Raw genomic sequence first — 19,126 nt, forward strand, 5'->3', positions numbered from 1 at the left:
AGCATGGGCCAGATGTAATCATTGTCTCTTGAAAATGGCACCTTAAGATTATGTATTTATTATCTCTACATACCTTTAACATCAAGCCTGTTCTGCCTGCAACAAAATCATACTTTTTGAGTTCTCTATAGCACTGAGAAGTGCCAGCAGTACCAGAGGCTCTGGCTAGTCCTGTACCCAGGAAACACAAAGCAAAATAGGGCCTGAGTACCTTCAATGCCCCCCTACTCCCCCTCTCAAGGTGGCAGCTTGGAATAAGCTCTCAGACTGCAGCTGTCTCACATCAGCTACATCAGGCTCAGCAACTTCAGAGACTGGTGACATGCCCACACCTATGCCCCATTTTCTGCTTGTCTGCAACAGCAGTGTCAGAAACACAGAAAACAAAATAGAACAAAGCTTTCTCTTAAGAAAACAACCAAACAAGAAAATACGTCAACATGCAAATATATTGTACCACAGTAAGAGATCAGCATGACACAAACATAAATTTTTCATGGACTCCATACGCATCCCGAATCCATGTCAGATTCTAAATTAAAGAACAACAATAGAGACAAAAAAAAGACAAGACTGAGAGTTTCTGGCCTTGCACTTGAAAAGGGAGCACTGGAATTCTCCCTGTGCCTTGGAGGCCAAATTCAGATCCAATGTGATCAGAATTCAGATTCAGAAGCTGTGCAGCACTACTGCAGGTAACAGAGTGATCAGTGCCTCTCTCTGTTCCAAAGAACAGCTGGAAGAGAAGCAACATCTTGTCTTGCAAGTGAACTTCAGTTAACACTGGTGACAGAGAATGACCAGAATCCAGCTCCTATCCACTGTGCTGAGACTCACTCAGAACACAAATCTGAGCTAGGAAATGCCATTAAATCCTTTCTAATTTGAACTCAATATTTTAGTTCTATTGAAAAATACATCAGCCACCTACTTGGAGTTACTAAATCTGAACACTGGGCAAAGAATACGATTCAGTCCTATTCAATCCTAATTTAGAAGGAATACAATTCCCAGAACACACAAAGTAAGCATATTTCAGACACCCTTTAGTGCAGCACTGAAATAACCCGTGTTACCAGTTTTATAGTCTCTACTTTATTTTTAAAAGAATAGGAACAAAGAGATGGAAGATACATTTCTATATGCTTTAGATTTTTATATACAAGTTTGCAATAAGAAGGATGACATCTTTACTACTACAAAGATGAATGATTTAGCAAAAAGCAATGTTTGTGCTATTGTGGTTTTACATAGAGGAAACGTGGTTGTGGAATTGTGCCACTAATTTCCTAACTATTTATTTTTGGATCTTCTTGAGACACTTCCTATTAAAGATTATTTATAAGGCTTTCTTTTCCAAATTTCAGCTAATGATTTATTTTTTTTTATTCTGCTGATTCTGCAGGCTTTACGAAAGAATGTTGAAAAGGCTTGTTTATATATTTAATACACAAAACTAAAAGCAAAAAAGGGGAGAAGCTGGAAAATGGCTGAGAAACAAAATTCTTACTAGTTTTTATATTGTGAAAAAGAAATTTAGATTTTACTATCAGCAGTCTGCTACTTTCCCTAAAAGGGTAAGTGCTCAGTTGTGTGACTCACTTCATGGAATCATAGAATAATTTGGGTTGGAAGGCACCTTACAGATCACCTCATTCCAACTCCTCTGCATGGGCAGGGGCAACTTCCAGTAAATCAAGTTGCTCCAAGCCCCATCCAACTTGGTGTTGAACCCTTCCAGAGATGGGGAGCCCACAGCTTCTCTGGGCAACTGCCTCACCACTCTCACAGGAAAAAATTTAGTATTTAATCTAAACCTACCCTTCTTCCGTCCAAGGCCATTCCCTCCCACCCTTTCAGTACATGCTCTTGTAAAAAGTCCCTCTCCAGTTATTTTCTAAGCCTCTTTCAGGTACTGGCAGGTGCTCTAAGTTGTCCCCAAAGACTTTAACCAATTAATTCCTTTTTCCTGCTTTTGCATTATGCTTTTACCTGTTAGAAGAATCTGCAAGTTTCTTTTTCTAGACTATTTACTTTCCTTAGACATCTGAAATATTTTAGGGTTGTTTTTTTCCCCAATAGTGAAGGTGTGCACCACTATCCTTTTTTTTTCCTCTTCCTTGAAATCTAAGTGGCAGTACCTCAAAAGTCTATTTTTCTGGCTAGATAACAACTACCTGTCCTTCACCTGACATTTTGATTGTTCTCTTAGCCCTCCTTTCAACCCAGTAGTAGAAAAGACATGATGAAAATGGATTAAGACTCCACACTCAAGATGTAATATGCCTTTTCCTTCTGCCAGCTGATTTTTCATGAAACTGCTCTTACTCTTAAATCCCATTCATTCAATCATGCCTTGACACACACATTTACTTAAAAAAAAAATCCCATATGTCTTGTCAAAACAGTTCTAATAGGCATAACTGAGCTGAGCATATATCAATGGCATTAATTGAGGAAATCTTTAAAAAATAAATATTTAATGCAGTATAATTCTAGCCAGAAGTGAAGTTCATACTACTGTTAAAACAAATCCTCACAGCAAATGTTCTATTACGCACGAGTGTGCATATGGAATTCTATTCAGGCATAATTAAGAGCATGTTGAATTACAGTTAACTCCCAGTAAATTGATGCAATTACTAGCTAAGATTCATTAATCCCTCAACACAGAGAAGCCTTGTGGAAGGCAGAGTAGGTTCTGCACACGGTGGGCTGGCATCATCACTGTCCTGTCTAATGGTATTTCATAGGTCACAAGTCCAAACTCCCTGACTCCCAGTGAACAGGTTTTCATGAACACAAGGATTTCTCTTTTCAGCAGAAGGGTTAAAGGAGGAAATATCAAGGACTTCCTCATATTTATTTATCTATCTAGTGTTCTATTTTGAACAACCTATGCTCCCTGCCTGAGTGAAAATGTCTAAATATTCCAGCATAATGGAAAGGAATAAACCCCTCTCCTCCCCCCTCAGCTCCCACCAGTGCCTCTGGAGCAGATTTACTCAAGAAGGTGCCTTTATGTACAAATAAAGCTTAAAATCCAAGGCAGAGTGGAAAACTTGAGGATCCACTGTGCTGTGACCAGAAATGGATGCCTTCTTTAGAAAGATCCTGCAGTTTGTAGGAATTACCCCAGTATTCACCAAGTTATTTTGAAATCCATATAATTATATATTTTCTAGAAATTGTACTTCTGCTCTTTTGAATAAGGAGACTCTTATTAGAGTAACATAATAGCCTCTAGAATAATCAGGAATAAGTTAATTTCAGGAATAAGTTTCAAGGCATAACCTGACATACCTTCTGTGCAGCATTAATATTGTAATTGCACACTGTTGAGCTTCCTGACTCAGGTCTAGGTAGCAAAGATGTTTCTCTAAGAGCTGATAACTCATTATTGTTAATTATAGATAAGGAGTTGTATGTAGTAGTTTATCTCACTTATGTCTCTTTTCACTTTCAAGCCAGACTAAGGGTTGTCAACTTCCATTGTCTCACTGTTATCACCTGATGACACCAATTCTGTTCAGTTTCACCTCAGTGATGATTTGTCAGTCAGCTGTCACACTCCAGCCTGGTGTCACCTAACCTGTGTGACACCCAGACAATAGGGTGGGATTATGGAACAGACCCTTCCACTCCCTGCCTGGGTCAGTACAAAGCATTGCTGCTGTGGGGCTGCACATGCATCTTCTTTAGACTCATTTCTGCTCCATGACAGCTGAAGATAATTTCTGCCAGACTGTGTGTGCTTTTGCAAAAAAGTGAGATCTTCAGTGATCTGGTGCCCAGTGATACCAAGATAGGGCAAGAAGCAGCTTCTCTTCAGTATCCTCTTTGCTCTGAGATTTCAGACTTCGTGTGCAGAGCCAGGAATTGGAACCAATATCCTTGTGAGCCCCCTCCAACACAAGATATTCTGTGATTAACTAAATACATTTGACATATGAACAGTACTGAAGATATCAACCCATATGCTGAAAGAGCATCAACTGCTGAAAGAAAAACTTTGTTCACACTAACTGTGGGTTATGGCACACATTTTGTTACTATAAGATATGACATGTGAGATTTTTGTAAAAAAACAAATAAGTGACAATTTTATAATTGCTCTTTTCAGCTGCAACCTGTTAAGGAGAAAAAAAATCTGCTAATCTGCCCATATTACTTCTGTCATACAACATAATTGTCTTTAAAGATTGTTATTAAGGTTGGCAAATCAAGCATTCCAAATTTATGTTTTGACTAGTTTGTATGTTTCTGTCTTTATTACCTGACCCAAGCCTATCCTAATTCTGTTTTCCACAGATCCCACTGAACTGTTCCTCTTGCTCAACTATTTCTGGCTCCTTCTGGCTCTCAGCTCTTTATTCTTCTCTACTGTTTCTTGCAGTTGAGGGTATTAGCCCTCAACTAATACCTGAGGGCTTTTCAAACATGAGACTTTCTCCCAAGTCCAGACAACAGGCAAAATTTGCTGTACCTTGCTGTAGTCTCATTACTTGATGTTTGCCAGCCAACCCATATTTTACTTATTCTCCTGCTTTCTTAGGGAGCTACAGAAACACATCACCAATACATCTGCTGATCAAAGGGTGTATGACACTTGACAGGCCTTGGAGTAAGTGCAGGCAGATGAGTTACCTGGCAAGAAGTAGTTAAAATTAACTGACTTCATAACAGTTATTCAATGAACCTCAGCAGACTTCTGTACAGACTCCAGGAGACTTTGGTAAAAATTTACAATTTTGGTGAAATTACCCAATGGACTCCATAAAAATTAATTGGACAGCCCAGCTGAAGCTGCTGATACACCTTTGGCTCCACTGCAGGTGCCTCTCTTTGTTTCTACTCCAGTATTATGCAGGGAGACACCACTCCCAGGTACAAACTGGTACAGAGGCACTGTGGTTTGGGAATGCTGATAGAGAAGTCCTGTGGGCTCTCTCACAAAACATACTGGTTCATACTGGTTTCTGTTGGACAATGACTATGCTGGATAATTTTACCTGCAAAACTGTCATACTGGGAGAACACTCCCAGACCAGTCACAAACCACTGACACTTCAGAGAAAGTCAGCTCTAAGCCTCAGACTGAAAACAGTGAAAGTTTTGAACAGTTTCAGCATAACAGCAATAAGACAACAATAGTTACCTTGTACCACACCACATCTGGCTCTTGACCAGCTGTTTTGTAATCCTCAATATCAGGACAGGAGATTGTCTTTCTCTTAGTGACTTCTGATTTTTCCAGATATCTGATCTTGCTGTTGTAGCAAAGCCCAGATTCATTCTCAGCTACTGTCAGGGACATGGACACCTTCATGCAATATGTTGAGTTTCTGCAGGGATAGAAAGATGGTTTCATTTATCCTGCCTTCTTTTCACCACATTTGTTTTGGCACAATAAGTTTGTTGGTTAAGATCTCATTTTCACAAACACTTGAGTGACACATTCAAATAGTGACAGCCAGGCTGTGCATTTCCAGCACAGAGGAATTACTGGGAAACATAAAGGCTCACTTCTGACTGACTGTGAAGACTATGAAGAACCTTGAAGAAATATTGTTGACAAGTGCTCCAACCCAGCACAGCAGCTCTTCTGAGCTTGCAAGTCTGTGAACACAGGAATCTGTTGGCATCTCTAATGTTGGTGTCCACAATGTCCCATTTCCTCTGTATCACCTCCATACTTATCCTCACCCTTGTTCTCTCCCACATTCAGGAGATTTCACTCCAGTGTGCAGTGCTATATGTTTGAAAAGAAGGGTTATGTGCTGGATGTTAAAGCACATGACACAGGAAAGATTTCTCCCTGAGAAGGAACCCCTGTACAAAATCCTACAGCATATGATGCTGTGATGGGTCAACCTGGACCAGCTGCTAGCCTCCCACCAGCTGCACTCTTCACTCCCCTCAATGGGATGAGGAGTAAATAATAAAATGAAAAGGCTAATGGGTCAAGAAAAAGACAAGGAGACCATTCACCCATTACTGTCACAGTCAAAACAGACTTCATATGGAAAAGAAATATTTTAATTAACTGCAAATAATAATAGGTTTGATGGCGAGAAAGATAAAGCTGAAGCACATTCCACTCACATCCTCTTCTTCCTCCTCTGCCTCTACCTCCCCAAGTGGTACAGGAGTGAGGCTGTCCATAACATCTTCCCCACACCTCCCTCTCCTCATGTGCTCCTCTGCTCCAGCATGGACTGTCCACAGCTGCAACTCCTGTCACAAAAATCAGGTCTCCAGGATCCCTCTCTGGCCATAGGGCAGTGACTGCTGGGGCCTGGGGTACCAAAGAACCAAAGTGCCAAAGAATCCTGAGAGCTATTCTTAATATTAGGGCAGGACACAACCAGCTATGTTCCCATGCTACATGATCATGAAAACAGGATTAAATTCCTTCAGCCTAGCAGCTTTAATGGGGCTATCAGGCACATACCCTGATGTGCTTACTGTGGGGCATTGGCACTCTGGGCAGGGCAGCTGCAGCCCAGGCTGCCAGCTCTGCCCCTCTCCCAGTGACACAGAGAAAAAGTCACATTATAACAGGGTTCTTCCTCCCACTGTGCATCATTCTGTCATTTTAATTGATTGTGTCACTACCAAGAAAGCCAGCAGCAAACCAGTCATGCTGGGTGGTTACTCCCATTGAAGGCAGCTATCTTGGCTTTGCCACTGCCTCCTCTATCACAGTTCTGCCCAACCTGGTTTAGCTAAGACCAGAGGGTGGCCTGTGCACCTGGAAAGTGATTCATCAGTCACACCCTGACATTAAAGATGCTAACTGGTCACTCCTGCCAACTAGACCCACGACAGCATTTTTTATTTTAAAAAAAGTCCAGCAAGTTCCATGACAAATCTTCTTTTACATTTCCTTCTGCCAAATGAGCCTGTAGTTGAGAAAAAAATCCAAAGATCTACAGGGACATCTCACCAGAAGTCGAAGCTTCATGTTGAACAAGTGCTGGGAAAACAGTGCAAATGGGTTCTTGTCAAAGGTGTGACATGAGCAGGTATTGGCAGACAGAGCTATTTGCAAGGCAAATCAGGAGGCAATCTTCAGAAACATCCCATTTTCAGCATCATTAGTGTTATGAATTCAGCAAAACCACAGACTTTGTCCTTCCTACTCACTTCTCCTCAAAATGCCACCTGGACATCCCAGTAATAAAATCAGTCCATTTTGTCCATTCCCTCACCTCTGAGCAAAAAGGCTCACTTTGTACACTGAAGTGATACGTTTCACTTGGGAGTCTATAATAAAGTCTCATTCTCACAAACTACACAAAACATATTATTTTAACTGAAAGAAAATTTCTCTGGACTGAAAACAATCCATCACTTGGAGTGGGCTTATATAATTTAGGGAAAATAAGTCAACTTTCTCCTAAATTAGCTTTTGAAAAGGGTTACCCTTCTTGTAGGAAGAAAATAAAACATATTTGAGGGCTTTTACAGCACTGAAAATCCAAAAAATATGGATACAACCACTCAGTACAATCAATTGTAATTAATCAGTAATGATTATTTGGCTTTCCTGAATAAACATAAGTATTACTGAGTGCAAGTAAGGTCACATGTGTAATAATGATCCAGGCTAATAAAAAAAGTCTCTGAATAGTTGTCCATTACTTGGTGTTATTTAATAGTGCTGTATTTTCTCCTAACAATCTTGCATTATTTAGATTGCATTTTGAACAGCGCTGGAGGCTACTTCTATTTAAAACGCTTACTGGAACTACAACCTAAAAATGCAGTATGCTTTTCATTAGTTACAATTAGAATTGAGTAGAATTGAGGAAACTAAGTGCCTGGTGAGTACTATCACTTTTGTTCACACTCTATGACCAAGACAATAAATCTATTCAGGCTCATGATGAAGAAAGCCTTCACTAAGCCAAAAGCAATAGACTTGAAAGCTTCATGGATGTTTCCTCACCAGCCACTCAAATTACTGCTACTGCTGGTAATCCAGAAAAAGGCAATTTCTGCCGGAATGTCAGTGACTGAAGCAGAAAACTGCCTTTAATCTAGTCAGCTTTGGAAAACAGTGATATTTCAAGTCACGTGCAAAAGGTATCAGTAGTTTGATCAGCCTTACTGTTCTTCTCAGTTTTGAAGAAGTCTGAGAGCTGAAGTCTGCTGAAGTTGTGAGCCATTCCTCCTCATCAGCCATTTCTCCCTGTGCTGGGCAAACTGTTCCCCAAGGCTGGGGGTTAGATTTCAGTTCTCAGATGCTGATGCATCGTGCTGATTTTTTCTTGGTGTCTTCCCTGCTTTGTGGGTTCTGGAGGCACAAAGGGGCTCTCTAAAGTTGACAGCTTGAGGAAGAACTCAGGAGGGGGATCACAAAGAGGATTGGTATAACTTTGATTTACTTCCTGGCAAACAGACAGGAACAAAGGAGTCCTGGCCACACAGGGCACTAGAGCTCACCTAAAAAGCTCTCTCAGGAAGCCCACAGAGCTGCTGTGTTGGGAAGGAATCCCATTCTTTTTTCCCAATTGTTTTCAGGAACCTGTGTCCACAAGTGCTCTCCTTCATGAGCTGCACTTAAGTTATTTATGGTAAAGGTTTATTGGTTTTGGTTTTTTGTTTTTTTTTTTTGTTTGTTTGTTTGGTTTTTTTTTTTTTGGTAGAGTTATGTAGATAAACTAGCACAAACCCCACATTTTTGCTTTTCTTCTTTCAGAAGCTAAACAGATGGCCCGTGAATTATTAAAAGGATCCACTTTTGTTTTCAGCACATGGTCATAGAGCTTGGTAGGGGAGGTCAGTGCTCCCAGCAGTCTCTGGCTGGCAGGAAAGGTTATATGGCCATTTTTAACGAGGAAAGCCAGACACAAGAACAGATAACAACAGCAAAGCTACAGGTAACCTGGGCTTTGCTGTCAAAAGAGTGGCCAAATGGAATAAAAAGCAAGCAGCTTCCAGAAGGATGAGGAAGATGCTGGAGGGCTTCCAGTGGTGATCTTAGTATTTTGAGGACAGGTAAGAAGAGTTGTATCTAAGTAGAGAATGTTGGAACCCACATGAACCTGTCAGGTGACATTTTCCATATGCATGTAAAGGAAATAAATCCATGGGTCTGAAAGGGGGTCTTCTGATAATTTGTCTTTTCTGAAACATTTCCAAACCATGCATTTTCCACAGGAGTTGATTTCTAGTGGGTTCTAATTCTATAAGAGGTAGCAATGGTGATATGGGGAACAGGAATAGGAAGAAAAGAAAGAACCACTTGCTCCACAGTGCAAAGAAAAATTGTCTTATATTTTTACACTGAAACGAAGATCTGTAATTTTCTGTTTCAAGAGAATAGTTACACACTGGGCCTACTCTCTTGACTGGAAATAGGAAGAAGGGCTTAGTTTTGCCAGAATTCACAAAAGAGTTTCCTTTGTTCTGGTGGCAAGGCATCTGTAATCCCCAGGCCACCTGGAGCTGGCTCTGAACCACAAACTGAAGCCAATTTCAAACCCAATAGAAAAGAAGAGGGAGAACCAAGGGAGTTTAACAGGTCTCAAAACAAAAGCAAGCAAAACTGTGTTTGGCTTGACTTCGAAGCAAGGACAAAAGGGAAAAAGGGAGGATAAAAAGAAATGGATAAGGACATTTGAAACTGAAGTGTCAGTCACAAAATTATTTTTCATCTTGTTTTGGATTCAGGACAATTAATCAGCCCTAAGGCTGAATTCAAATTTAAAATAAATATTCAGTACTTTAGAAAAAAACCTTTTTTTTTTTTTTAATTTGCATTTCTGCTAAGTGAAGGTGGTTACTTAGAAGAATCAAGTAGAAATTTTTTCTCTGATATGCTCAGAATCTCTCCCGGTGACCAGCATTTATTGATTTTCTTATAAAGAGGAAGGAGGTAGAAATATGGTTGAATATTTTATATCTACTAGCTTGAAAAACCCCACCTAATTTTGGATAGCATATTTATACAAGAGGATTCACACTAGGTTTTTCTCCCTTACACATTCATTTTTCATTGTACTGGGGTTTTTTATTACATTCTAAGACTTCAGCGGTGATCCAAAAGCTGGGAAGTGTATTTATCAAAGCAGTGCTCAGGGAACAGCACACCTCAGGCTTAGATCTCTCTCCATGTCCCTGAACACTCTGGCTGTGTTAATGACATTTTTTATTGGCTCACTATCTACAGGACTGGATAGATCAAGCTGTATATTCAACTTTGCTCATTTTGAGTTAGAGCAACAACAGCAATGTCTTGGTTTGAATGACAGGTGTCTGCCAAAGAAGGAAGGAACCTCCTTTGGAATAAAAAATGTGAGCCCCATCCCTCCAAATTATTATAACTTTGAATTATGGGGCTTTCAAGAAAAGACACAGGATAGTATGTGTATGCAGAGCAAGGCCAGCAGCAGGAACAGAACACAAACCCAGGCACAGCCTCTCTGGGCGGCGGCACCTTCCCTGCGCTGCAGTTCCGGGCACGGCCAGCAGGGGCGCTGGGGGCTCCCGGCCGGGCAGGGCCAGGATTCCCCCGCGCCTGCAGGGGGCGCTGTGGCGCGGCCGCTCTCCCTCACGCGGCAATGGCGGCCGGGCCAGTGCTGAAAGCAGCTGCAGCAGGAACCTGGAGAGGAGCTGGGACTGCAGTGGAGGGCACACCCCGAGGCAGCAAAGAAACTATACCAGAAACACCAGAGCGGTAGCAGCAGCTGCGGGGCGTCCTGCTGGGCAAGGGATGCTGAGTTTAAAGTGTAGCAAGAAGCCCCAGGCAGCGGCAGAAGTCCCCAGGGAGATGCACCCTGTGGGAAGAGGGGGGGTCTTTGGGTTCCTGGGATTTTTTTCCCCCTGAGGCACCCACACAGATGGTGAGGATCCTTTCCAGTGTGATCAGGTGTTAATAAGGTCGCAGTTCAGTGGCTGCTCCAATGAGCAGAGGCTCACTCACAGCAGGGGAAGCAGTACAGGGCTGGGCTCCTTGGTGGCACAGATTTCTCCCTGCAGTACCAGCAACTTGACCGTTCCCCTCTGATCTGGGAGGGAGCTGAGCCCAGCCCCTCACAGCCGGCCAAATCTCATGGCATCTCTGCCCCTCCAAAGAGAAACCCCCCCAGGTAAGAGAGTAACCAGCAGCACCTTCTCCCCACCTTGGCCACTTCTTTTGTCTCTTAAGTACCGTCATTACGGTTTCTTAGGAAAAAAAAAAAAAAAAAAAAAAAAAAAAAAAAAAAAAAAAAAAAAAGGGATAAAATTCCCAGAAAGAAAAAAGGAAAAAAAAAGAAAAATCCTAACCTTCAAAAAGCAGTAACTACACCACCACCCATCTTTGTCTATCTGAAGCATTAATGCACAACCAGATTCACTACTGGCTGCTCTATAAATGTGCTGTTTTATCAGCTCTTAGACTTAATCGAGCATTTGATTGTTTTCCTCTCACTTCATGAGAGTTTAATAAATTTATTCCTGTCCAAATTTTACAGTTCACACAATAGTTACAAAAGTCACGGTTTGATGATCTGCTTAAAGAAAAATGAGTTGTTTATCATCATCGTTTTTTTTCAGATCACACAAATGTAACATCTTAAAAACAAATAGATTATTACTTACTCTTTCAAGGTTTCACTCAAGTGTTAACTTATTTCTCAGTGACTCCCACTCACTCCTACATAGTTGGGGTCATTGCCTGGAAAAGATTGATTTCTCACCCATGGTATGACAGCCAGAGGTTACAAATCACAGACCCTTAAATTTTTTTTGATTTTTAATTGTCATAAATTATCAAGTGAGAGAGCAACACCTGAAGAGGAGCAGGCTGACAGTGCTGTAGTTGCTCCCTGAACCAAAGGCCAAGAGGTACAGTAATTCTGTGGCTTGTGTGTGGTACTTAGTACCAAGGTAGGTACAAAATACTCCTGTCCTGTATTTTGGTTTTTTTGTTGCCATTAACTGTTATTCTGATACCAACTCCTATGCCTGAAAAGGAAAAATCCTAATTCCATGTTACCATTCCTTTAGCATCTGACACATTTTCAAGATCCCCTTAGAAAAAGAAAACATCATGGAAAGTATGATCTCAGAAATTAAGTGCTAAACCAGCAACATGTTACAAATCCAGTGCTCTTATCTCTATTTCCTCCAACAGAGGAAGAAATGCTGAATCCAGACAGAGGTACCATTCAAGTCCCCATTCCCTTCATGCAGAAAAATTATCTGTGTGGAACACTCACTGAGAATTTTTATTCTTTATGGACTTCTTTTATCTTAAGATCCAATCTCTACATAAGACTCACTAGAAACAAGACAATTTGAACTTGACTAAAACATAGTGGATGTCCCAGAGGGCCATGCTTTACAGTGAACAAAGGCTATACCCTCTCTATTCAAAAGAAAAAACTTCTGAGCAAAGTCACTGAAAGGTAATTTTAAAAGGCTCCCATTAATGACAGCTTGAAAATAGATGTCCAGGAATGTCTCCTCAAGTCACCTGTCAACGATCTAGTTCCCACCAGAGGCACTTAAAAGCAAAACCTGCACTCCTCACTATGAGTTTAGCCATCTTCAGAGAATTTTTGTCCTTCTTGATCCTGGGACAAAGAAGAAAAGATGTTTGGATACGGCATCTGGGTAGAGCATCTCACAGTTGGGTCTCTCTCACCAAAGCTTAGCTCCAAGTTTAAATTTAATTTGGACATTATCTTAAGAGGGAAATGTGACATAAAAATGTCAGGATGTGCCTATTACAATCAGTGACACAGCCAGTAACAGCAAGGTTTTCATGATTCGAAAATTTGTGGCTATGATTTGATGTGGCTATGGTCAGTCTCCAGTATTATGTTTCTTAAATGTGTCTTAAGAAAGAAGAAGTGACAGCAAGATGATTCATGCATGGTAAGGGTCAGGAGGAGCTATTTCTTTTCTGGCTGCCTTCATACACACATGCACTGGTCCCATGACCTCTGCTCTGTAACAGATGCAATTGAAAAGCAAATCACCAGTCATTTCAACAGGGACTACCCAGAGACAAAGAAAGTCTCCCAACATTTAAGTTGAATCACACAGGCCAACAGTGTTCCTTGGGTTTGGGATTTTTTTAACTTTTCACTGATGTTAGTCATTAAATGCTAGAATTGAATATATGGAAATAGAAGTCAAAAGAACACCAAATTATTGCAGCATATCACACCTAAGTTCATGAACTAGGTGGTCTCTGTCAACTTCAGACACCCAGTTCCAGCAAAAGAAATCCTATAATTGGCTGGGTTTGCTCTGGGTGAAAATTCCTTCCTTGTCCTTAAGAATTACAAGGCAACAAATTGCTTTAAAGTTTGGTACTGCAAATGACTAAGCCCTTTTCATTTATTTCCTAATATTTTTCTGTTAGAACTTAGATATCAATGTTAAATCACATTGTCTTACTAAAAGTCCCATTACAAACTACATAAATCTGAGGCACAGGAACAACTGCTCCCTGGACAGTATTAAGAAATCCCCTTCCAATAATTTTGCATTTGCAATACCCTGTTTCCAAGAGGATTGACTGCTTTCTCCTTTATTTCTTCCAAAACACTCACGTGCAGATTAGCATATCTACTCCTCTATGCTTTCACTTTTAATCAGACACCTAGAGCACAAAACAAAAGTTGCATTCAAGACACCCGTCAGACTTGTCTGCATTGCTAAACCTCAATGATTTTATTGCCTGGGGGAATAAAACCTGTGGAGCACATCCTTCGTTCTGCACAGAAATCCTATTTTGTAGATGCAATGTTGAAAGGCAGGTCCTGCTCTGTTTGTACACGGGCAATTAAGCAGGAAAACCAGTGGATCAGTTATTGTCTCACAGGGTATACAAGGAATGAAAGAATCATGAAGTGAATGTCCTTGCAATGTGAACTGTTTGAGTCTTGCAGCTGAGCCCTCCTGGCTGTGCCTTCCCTGAAAGTGGTGGCCAGAAAAGAAGAATTTTTCCTCCAGCATCACTTACCAAATATCAGTTTAACTCCCTATAGTTCTGACATCTTATACTATGGGCATGATGGATTTCCTCAGGAAAACTTTCCATTTGTCTGTCCGCTCACAGGACACACACAACATTTTCTATTGATGTGTTGTAGTTACAGCTGGCTTCATGGGAATTCCAACAGGAATGATACTTGGGTGAGCACATTGTCACTGTTATTTGGAGAACAGAAGAGAAATGAAAACTCCATGACATGTTGGAGAGGAGATGGCTGGGGAGCAACAGCTCTCCTGCAGGCAAAGTCTGCCTGCATGAGGAAACAGTCTCTTCACTGCATCGTTTGTCTGCTCTAGGCAAGGTTTGAAGCCCACCAGGGAAGGCACTTCAGGAGCAACGAGTGACAGTGAGCTGAAACATTACTGAGGCACTGCAGCACAGGGAGCTTTGTTATGACAACCTGTAGAGACTACAAAGTAAGGCCAGTCATTTAAAAAGTATCTAAATCTGGGACTTCACTATTAGGAAAACTGAAGGATACACAATGTTCTCATTCTTGTCCATGCCACTGCAAGTGGGAGGCCACTGGATGCCCTCCAACCCCAAAGCAACATGGATATTTCTGCTTGAAGCCCTGACTGTTCTTGCAGCTTCTCATCAACAGTAAACATTGTTTTTCAGAGCGACAGAGGATGAATAATTTCTCTTTTAAAGCTTTAGAGGAGGAGGGTGAGTGAGCAGAAATATACATATCACCAGGGAAGAGAAACAAATCTTTGTTTTTATGCAAAGAATAGATAGAACGGTTTTCTCTCAATAAAGACAATGTCATCAAAATGATTTGCAGGAGTACCATCAGTTTCTATACAATTTTAGATACAAATGTAAAAGCATTCTGATTCCACTTTCCCCTGCATTTTGATAATGCCAAAACATTATATCTCAGTGATAAAACTCAAAAAAATTTATTTTATCATGAATCATACTGACTTTATAATGTATCTGCTGTAGCACTGGATTCAAGCATTGAATATTATATCTCAGACTGATTTGTTTATACAGAATCAGTCAATTTTATTGTGGGAAATGTCACCCCTTTTTAATGTGTGGCATGTAATGTTAGTGTCATACAGAGTCTGGAAAGGCTGTGCCATGCTGAATCCACTTGCTCCAAATGTGAGATGTTGCTGCTTCTACAGACATGCCTGGGACTGTACAGAAAAGCTGATCACATAGCACTGTGCAAGATTGAGAGCTAACTATGATGTATGTAATCCATCAGCTACTTAGATATGCACCTCTTGGATATCCAATAATTAAAGACACTAGCCCACAAAAAGTATCATCTTTAGATCTTTCCAGGGTAAGTCTATGAGGAAAAAAAAACACTTGCCAGGAACAGATATGGAAGACAATATACTACAACATACTGCAATATACTACACTGGAATTTCAACACTGCATCTGACAGGGATTAAGATGCAAAAATCACCTTTGTCATGAGCAGCTGTATGCTGAGCAGAGCCAAAGCATTCTCTATTGCCATCAACAAAATGAAGAACTGCATTAAAACACATATTGTGAGAATCATAAGAGATGGTTGCAGAGAAAGGAACCTTACTCCTACATAATTTCACATTATGACTTAGTCCAATATTTCTGTTTGTATTTTTTTCATGCTTCTCAGAAGTCAGACTTTCAGCACTAAGAGAAGGGGTGCAGTTTTTCCTGGGCTGATGGGTGTATTCTGCACTCCAGGTAGACTCTTGCAACAAGCTCCTAAGCCCTGCCTAACACCCTCTGAAGTGAGAGCACACAGGGTGTGCTGAAGATTTTATTGCCAGTCCCTCCAGGCTCTCTAAATCTGATTTTGATTTGCTGGGCATGCGCTTCACAGACATCCACAAGCCAGAAGGCCTGAAATCTACAGTTGCTGTATTTTATTACTGTTTAGAACGTGGTATTTCAATAGTTCACCAATGGCTCAGCAAAGGCTCCATTCCTCTGTGCATGTCCATAGCAACACTGCTCTCCATTAAGAACTGTGCTCATAGGGATGCAGCAAGAGAAAAAGGATACACAGATTTCCTAACCTGATTTGTCAGCAGTTCTCTGGCATCAAATGCTGGCATTAGAGATCTGCAAGCTTAACTCCCCATAGGCATTCAAGGCCCCCACTTCCTTGTTATTCTGCATCCTGTACAAAAATCAAGGCTTACCTTCATTAGGCAGTTTGGTGAGGACAAATTTTCACCTCCTGCTTCCCTCCACCCTCTTGAAGCCCAGATTTTCTACCCTCCTTATTCACATTATGGGAATAAAGTTACTTTATTTCACTAACAGTTCATGACAGCAAATATGCACTCATGTTTTACTCTTACTAGTTTTATTCTTCAAATGCTTACTACAGCTTGTTTTGGAGCTAAGCCTAGTTAGAAGAAAGTTTCCAAGAGCAGTCCCTAGATGAGGGCAAATTTAGGGTAAATCTTGATGAGATTTCTTCCCCAGCTCATCTTCTTTTCTTTCACCAGGTGAAGATGATCTAAGTTGGCCCAGTTCTTGCTCTATCTTTAAAAAGCAGTCTTTTAACACAGAAAAACAGATGTATTTGTTCAGAGAGCAAAAGCAGATCATGATCTGGCAAAAGACTGTCCTACATACTCAGAACTTGAGGGCCACCCTATGCATTTAGGTTGAGTGTAATTTCTATGTTTGGTTTTCATGCTTCCTCATTTTGAAGCTCATCTCTTAATTCTTCAGTGAAGAAGCTGCAATCCAGAGTGCTGATGTTAAAATCCCAGAACATCAAACTTCCATAGCAGAAATGCCAACAGCTTTATCTGAAAGTAGAATTGCTGGGTGCTGAAAGATGAATGGCATATCCAGGGTATGTTCTGGAAGGAGAGCTCCAGAAAACAGCATTTCCACACTGGGCAGTGAAGTCATGATACAAATGTCACTGAATTTACCGGGGAGCTGCAATGAAATACACAGCTATCCATTACTTAGGATCCCTTTTGGATGCAGCTGCAATATGCCTCATTTGACACAGAAAAGGCATCCAAGAACAAAGATCCATGGAATTCACGTGGCTCAGCTAACACAGCTCAACTCTGCACTCTTTTAAAAGTCCTTGCAGAATCAGGACCTTTTCGTATACTGGGTGAAAATACCACACTTCAGTTTCTTTTCGGTGTGAACTCAATGCCAAAATGCATTGTGAGAAGGGAGAAGTCAGTTTTAATGCAACAATAAGTTCTGCCTATTACACACACACCCCCACACCTGTCTATGGAATAATGTTTAATTGGTTAATAAAGGAGAGGCAACATTTAAATTATTATATCAAATCTCTTCAGTCCAGGGAAGCAACCTCATTTATAAGGGCTGATCTAATACTCCTTAATTTTATGCAGTATTACAGGTTATTTTACAAAACAGAAATGACAGTTCTGTATAAGAAAGAATTCACTGACACATTTAATTTTTACCCATCTTCAAATCACTGTCATCGCAGCCTATCCTTCACCTGCTCATACCCACCCTTTTCAAGTGGCTTCTGAAAAATTCCTTCACACTGCTTCACTGATAGTCATGCCTTGATCCTATGAGCACAAGTGAGAAATCAGAAAATTCAGCTTCTTGAAAAACAGGTTTGCTTTTCTTTTTTTTTTTTTTTTTTTAATCAAGAAGAAACACTTCAACAAATAAGAAATTCAGTGAAAAGTACAGTTGTGATATTCCCTATACATTTTCTTATCTGTCATTTTGTGTTGACTGGGAAAAAAGTAACAAATTGGAGGAGAGTAAATTAAAGCTCTTACTATTGCCTTCCCAGATCAACACTGAGTCCTTCCTTTCAACCCATGAACTTTTGGGACCCAGACCCCTCATCCCACTTGGCCTTGGCACCACATCTAAGCATCTCACTCCTTGCACCTTTTTGCAAAGACAAGCACCAACAGCTCCAAGGCAGGAAACTTGAAGTGGTGTAACTGTTTGCTGGGACATGCAAATGTGGGATTTCAAGCTTTGGAAAGCACAGGGAGTTGCACTAGGGTTTCACAAACCCCTGGTGGGTGGCTGGAAAGACATCGATTTAGAATTGAATTGCTTCTGATTTTCTTTTAAAGAAACTGAATGAAATATTCTTTTTTGAGAAAAAATTTTGAATTTATCTTGAAACAAAAGCATTTTCCTACTCAATTTTTTTCTATTAGCTACCAAACCAAAAGACTCAGCTGTGCATGCAATCCTAAAGCCAGTGTTGCACACTGATGGAGACAGTCACCTCTTCATTTCCACTGCATCAAGTTATATCTACCAGTCTCTGCTAATTCATTCTACAAAAGATGGCATTTGTAACAGAGATTTTTAATGCTTCTAGAAAATAAAATCATATTCTAAAATTGCTTTCATTTGTGACCTCTTTAACTCTCATAAAGCAGGTGATCCTGGTTAATGACTAAAACGCAAACATCTGCTTATCCCCCCTCAAAAAAAAATGGATTAATAAAGCTGAAATTACACAGTTAATGGTGTGGATAGTCTCCCACAGAAGTGTGTTCACATTTCAGAACATTACATCTAGCTCAATTTTAATGAAATTAAAATCAATTACTATTGCTACATCCTCAGCTATTTTAAGCCTCCTATGGTTTCATAAACAGTAACAGCAAGAATACATTGCCATGCTTTTGGAAGATAAAATTAATTCGGCAAAGGAAGAAATACAGTCTTTTATCTGTAACCACTACATAGATTGTTCTGCACCCTGACATAAATCTGAAAAAGGCAAAAATATCTGTAATTATATAAGAAAGTTCTAGTCAAAGCAAGGAAACTGCATAACTGACAAGGAAGATCTTGTTGCTGTGTAATGCCTTCCAATAAGCATGTCATATAGTTTTCAGCTGAAAATGAGAGGAAGCCATGAATTATTCAAGAGCTTGCCCGTTTGTTACCAAAATTACTTTGTCATGTAAATGAGCAGAGTTTTGAAATTTCCCGGAAAAAAGTATGACCCAGAATTTGATCCAAGATCAATACTTTATTTTTCATAAAAGATTTGCATTAAGATGTTTCAGAGTATTAAACCAGTAACTTGATTATCACAACAATGACTTCTTATGAAAAAAGCACGACTCCCTTGAAACATATAAATCACCATCATCCTGTAACATT

The 19,126-nt window shown here is 40.3% G+C and overlaps 1 protein-coding gene across 6 annotated transcripts in view; it reads right to left on the reverse strand.

The window, feature by feature from the left end:
- IL1RAPL2 (interleukin 1 receptor accessory protein like 2) overlaps window positions 1-19,126 on the reverse strand; it is a 359,275-nt gene that overhangs the window by 151,797 nt on the left and 188,352 nt on the right. For all 6 annotated transcript variants that reach the window (XM_079318894.1, XM_079318892.1, XM_079318890.1 and 3 more), the window contains one exon: window positions 5,159-5,345. In XM_079318894.1, the coding sequence (XP_079175020.1) occupies window positions 5,159-5,345 (187 nt within the window). The remainder of the gene's footprint in view (window positions 1-5,158; window positions 5,346-19,126) is intronic.

This window comes from Erithacus rubecula (genome assembly GCF_903797595.1).
Source record: "Erithacus rubecula genome assembly, chromosome: 15".
In the NCBI taxonomy this organism is placed as follows: Eukaryota; Metazoa; Chordata; class Aves; order Passeriformes; family Muscicapidae; genus Erithacus; species Erithacus rubecula.